General features: G+C 37.4%; 1 protein-coding gene across 1 annotated transcript; it reads right to left on the bottom strand.

The window, feature by feature from the left end:
- Positions 1-215: 215 nt before the first annotated feature.
- LOC104547416 (protocadherin-17-like) lies at positions 216-1,375 on the bottom strand. The gene has a single exon (XM_010193085.1). It carries the CDS (start codon positions 1,373-1,375, stop codon positions 758-760), a length of 618 nt encoding a protein of 205 aa, XP_010191387.1. The 3' UTR covers positions 216-757.
- Between the last annotated feature and the right edge of the window lie 3,828 nt (positions 1,376-5,203).

Here is a 5,203-nt window from a genome sequence, read left to right as displayed (position 1 = left end):
TGGACACTAAAAAGCTAAATAGATATTAAAATCTTTTTTTCTTTTTTTATCAAGTGAATTAGCTTATGTGTGTGCAGGACAAGATGGACTATATCATTTTACATTTAACCTTAATACGATATGAAGTGTTTTACTAATGATCAGGATATGTTTTGTTGAATAATGATCTGGAATGGGGTTTTTTTTGTTGTTTTCTTGTTCTTTTTTTTTCATATTTGTGGCAGGTAACTTTGTACATACGTGTTTACCACAAATGAATGTTAATGTTTGGTGTCGCTAGGACTACTACAAGAACTCATTTTAGGACTTTTAGTAGAAGCCTGCGGAGACTGCTGGAAATCCACCACAGATTAGAATTATTCAACCCTGTTTTTCTTGGGGTTTATACGTAAACAGTAAAGTCAGCATCAGCTATTGAGGACAGTCTTAAAGTATCAGACATATTTCCATTCCACCTTTCTCACATCTTCCTATCAGATTGTCAAAATGGCACCGTCTTTCCTTCTTTCCTTTTGTTCTTAGTGTACTTGATTCTGTCCTAATGAAAGTTTGGTCAAAATGAAACCAGTGTTATTTGTCAAAAAGAAAGAGCAGTGAAAAGAACATACTTGTGGGCACTTCAGATGTTCACTAAAAGCCTTAAAGCAGCATTGGTCTTCCTTCATTCCTGTAAATCTGTTACGACCAGGGGATTTATTTATTTACTTTTAATCAGTAGAAGAGGAACGTAACTGCCAGCCTGTCCTTATTTTCCCCCTCACTTTCTGACGGCCACAGGGTCACTTCCCCGACAGTCCTGCAAGAGCTTGTCTATTTCTCTCACAACTTCCTCAGCATCCACCGATTCCCTGCCTAGATCCCGGGCTGAACGGTCTAACTGTTCCAGAACAGAGTCCATCTCACTCGAGTCTCGGCTCACTCGGGAATGCACATCTGCAAAGGCCCTAGCCATCTGATCTGATGCAATGAAGGGAACGTCTTTTGACTGTTTATTAGGCGATAGATACTGACTGTCAGTTGACAAGTACTGGCTGCTTGGTTCAGCCAATGCTCCTGATTTCACTTCACAACCATCCAGTGGTCCTTTTGTTGAGGTGCAAGGCTCAATGCATGTCTTGGTTGGGCTGCTCGATGCTGAGGGAACCTCCTGAAGCAGAGGACTCAGGGCACGTTTGGCTTTTAAGTAAGGTTTAACATTGGCAATGAGAATAGTGTGCTCTCTCTTGTCTTTCCCAAATGTACAAAAAGTCTTTTTCCCAGTGGGATTCACAGTTTCGTATGTCTCAGTCTCAACATTAGCTTCAACTGCGGGTACAAAGAGATTTGTGCGATAATCTGCATTCTCAGCCTGACTGGCTGCAGGGAACTGTGGCATCCAACACCTGTCAGAATGACCAAGCACTCTGCATTCATCTGTGCAGTTAACACATTCTTCTTGCTCTGTAAAACAAAGGAGAAAGAGAAGAAACTCTAATTATAAGTGGATTTCTTTGAACTAATTTATAAGCTATGATCAACACATGATGGGGTTACTTGACTTCTGGTTTCTTAATTATGGAGAAAAAGAAGAAGCTATAAATAAAATATTTCAAAAGAATTGCATAAACCTGCTAGTTGAGACAATAGATTTATTTAACTCTGTTCTCTAGGTATTAAAGCATTCACACAGGCCAATGGAAGTGTAAAGGGGTCATCTGTAAACTAATCTGCTGTAGAAATCTTAGGCTTTGTTCTGTAAAAGTCATCGTAGAAAAGACTGAACAGTACTTAAGGAACTCAAAAGGCATTATCAGGATTAATTTTTCAAATCAAATAACTGAGCAATGACTGTCTTTCTGGAAATACAAACACTTCATAAAAATCAGCAAGCTGGCTTTTCATCTTTGTCACCTCCATTTCGTTTATAATTGTTATGTTGTGTGACAGTCACAAAATAAAAAGGTTTTCTTAAAAAGCCTACTTTCCCTGCTGATAACAGAGAACTAGAATTTTCCATCAGTATGCATTAAATAAAAGCTTGTCAAAAATTGCATACTGCAATTTTATTAGACATGAGTATGGATCATGCAATCAGTTTTCTCCTTTTTTGTTTTGGTGCAAGTAAGTCAAAATGGATTTGCTCAATACATACAATTTGGAAGAATGACAAATCGGGACGTATTATTTGAATTGATAATGTTTTCAGATAGAATTTCTATATTCTTACTTCTTTCAAAGAGTATAGTTAAATGAGATTTTTTATTCACTAAATTTTTTAGAACATGAATTTTGACAATTCCTGATCTACAATTCTAAGACATAAAGAAAACTTGCTGATTTAAAAACCTTAGCTTGTCTGTCATATTACACTAATAGAATGTGTTTGGGCCAGCATTTACTATTTTATAATTGTACATTTGAGAATAACTAAATGTCAAGGATAGGGAAAATTCCAGAAATAACCCTATCTCAACTGATGAGTTCTTTACTTTTACTCTCCCGATTCTCTTCCCCATCCCACTGGGGAGTGGGGGCCCAGTTGAGCAAGTGAACTGCATATGTTTAATGTTTGTTGGGTTAAAACACAACAGTCACAATGATCAGTTAAATTGGGGTGAGATATTTTACTCAGAACTGCTAACTTGTTAATCTTACAGTTCTGAGAAAAAGTGTCATTCTGTATACATGCTCCCTTCCTTGAAGATTTTAAAATCTAAGACTGGTGTAAGCACTGGAAACGTATAAGCAACAATGATGTGCAGGGAGAGGAGAACACAGAATGATTTTTGAGTAAAAGAATGTAGCAGAAAGGCTTTAAATACAAAATTCATAGACGTGAGTCAGCCTCACCTCTGTGTCTGGTTAGATCATGGAACAGCTTTTTCTGGAAGATATATTTAAACATATGATAAGGACGTGGCTAGAGACAGACAACATGGCTTTGCCAAGGGTAGATTGTGTCTGATTAATGCAGTGGCCTTCTACACTTCTACACTTCTTCCCTAGTGGACAAGGGAAGAGCTACAGATATCACCTACCTACACTTTTGTAAGGTCTTTGATATTGTCCCTCACAATATTATTGCTGTTAAATTGGAGAGCTGTGGGTTTGATGGATGGACAGCTAGATGGATAAGTAGTTGGCTGGATGACTGCATCCAAAGAGTTGCAGTCAGTGGTGCAATGTCCAAGTGGAAATCAGTAATAAGTAGTGTCCCCCAAGGGACATTGGGACCAGTATTATTTAATTTCTGCATCAATGACTTAAACAATGGGATTGAGTACACCCTCAACAAGTTTTCAGATGACATCGAGCTGAGCAGTACAGTTGATTCACTAAAATAAATGGATGCCATCCACAGGGGCCTTGACAGGCTTGAGGAATGAGCTCATGTGAACCTCAGGAAGTTCAACATGGCCAAGTGCAAGGTCCTGCATCTGAGCTGGGGAATTCACCAGTATCAGTACAGACTAGGGGATGAATGGATTGAGAGCAGCCCTGTGGAGGACTTGAGGATACTGGTGGATGAAAAAATGGGTATGAGTCAGTAATGTGTGCTCGTAGACCAGAAAACCAATTGCATCCTGGGCTGCATAAACTGAAAGAGATTAGATTAGATTGTCCATGAGGAAGAAACTCTTTAATATGAGGTTGATAAAACACTGGAACAGGTTTCCCAGAGAAGTTGTGAATGACTCATCACTGGAAGATTTCAAAGTCAGGTTGGACAGGGCTTTGAGCAATCTGATCTAGTTAAATATATTCCTGCCCACAGCAGTAGGAGTTGGACTAGATGATCTTTCAAGGTCCCTTCCAACTCAAACCATTCTTTGATTCTAAGGAAAGTAAGATGCATGCTGGGCTTAGTGTACAATAAAAAATAGAATCAGCATAATGAAAAGCAAGAGTAAAAGACAACTTCAACCCTGGGACTGTAACACAGTGACAGAACTGGGTAGAGTTTTTCAAAGAGATTTAAGTTTGTGATGTTCAATTTTACTTCACTTCAATGAGACAACATTGATATGCATAACCTTAGACACAACACATGTGGTGACAATAGTTTAATGAAAAGTGAGCCATGCAAATAAAGGCCATTGCTGTACACCTCATTCCACCTATTAGTTCACCTCCACTAAAGCTCTCTGTCTCCAGTTTTTCTGAGCTTCTACAGCATCAAACAGCCACTGCTTAAAACAGACAAATGATGCTCTCTCTCAATAAAGGAAAACATAAAACTTGACAAACCAAATCAAATAAAAATATTTTAAAAGCCACGTGGGGTAAGATCATTGGAGAGGAAGGTTCCAAGCTTTCATGGGATGAGCAATAGTTAATACTGGCCAGGTTTGAATATGTTTTATTACAGAAATCCAACAGAAATAAACAAACAAAAAATGCCCCAAGCACAACCCTTTCAATTTTAATTCTAGAACTTTAGATTTTGCAAATGCTTGCTAATAATTATTTTTGGATTTTTTTTCCCCCTTCCTCCAAATCTTCTTGCCAATCTGTGGCAAGACCATCCTCGAGCTTTAAAAGTGAACTTATACAACAAGGAGAAACAAAAAGTGTTTTGTTTAAGATTTTGTCTAACCATATGTAAAATTGTATTTCTTTTACATGGAATTCATGACAATGCTGAGTAAAAGTTTTCTGGCACTTTTAAAGGTTTCCCTGAGCAATTAATCAGCTTTCCAATTAATTGTTTTGTTTTGTAATCTTAGCTATCCTTTGTGTGAATTTTCGTAAACAATTTTGGTCCCTTTTTAATAAAAGATGAAACTAACAACATGATGCATGTTAGCTACCATAAAATGATCAGAACTGCACAATCAATGGACTAACACCTCTCTCTGCTGCTGTCTCTCTTTTCAATTATTTCATCAAAGCAGGACTCCTCTTTGCTCCTTTATTTCGGTGAATAACAAACAAACAAACAAACAAACAAACAGGTAGCACTTCCTGTAAAACTTTCTAACCATATTTAATGTATCAAGAGCTCATAGTGTACTGGGAGATCAACAGTGAACAGAACTGGGAAGATTTCAGTACATTACAGCCTATTTCATTGAACTGCACAAAGACAATTTGTATAAGGGAAACTCTTCCTGCCTTTCAGGTAGTAGTTCTGTATCAAACTATCTTCAAATACATTAAATAAATGTTCAGATATTTATGTATGATTGTCTGCTATCTACATTGACAACATATATATATATAT

The sequence above is a fragment of the Mesitornis unicolor genome, unplaced genomic scaffold (genome assembly GCF_000695765.1).
Source record: "Mesitornis unicolor isolate BGI_N332 unplaced genomic scaffold, ASM69576v1 scaffold44179, whole genome shotgun sequence".
Taxonomy (NCBI): Eukaryota; Metazoa; Chordata; class Aves; order Mesitornithiformes; family Mesitornithidae; genus Mesitornis; species Mesitornis unicolor.
This window is presented reverse-complemented; position numbering and strand designations above follow the sequence as displayed.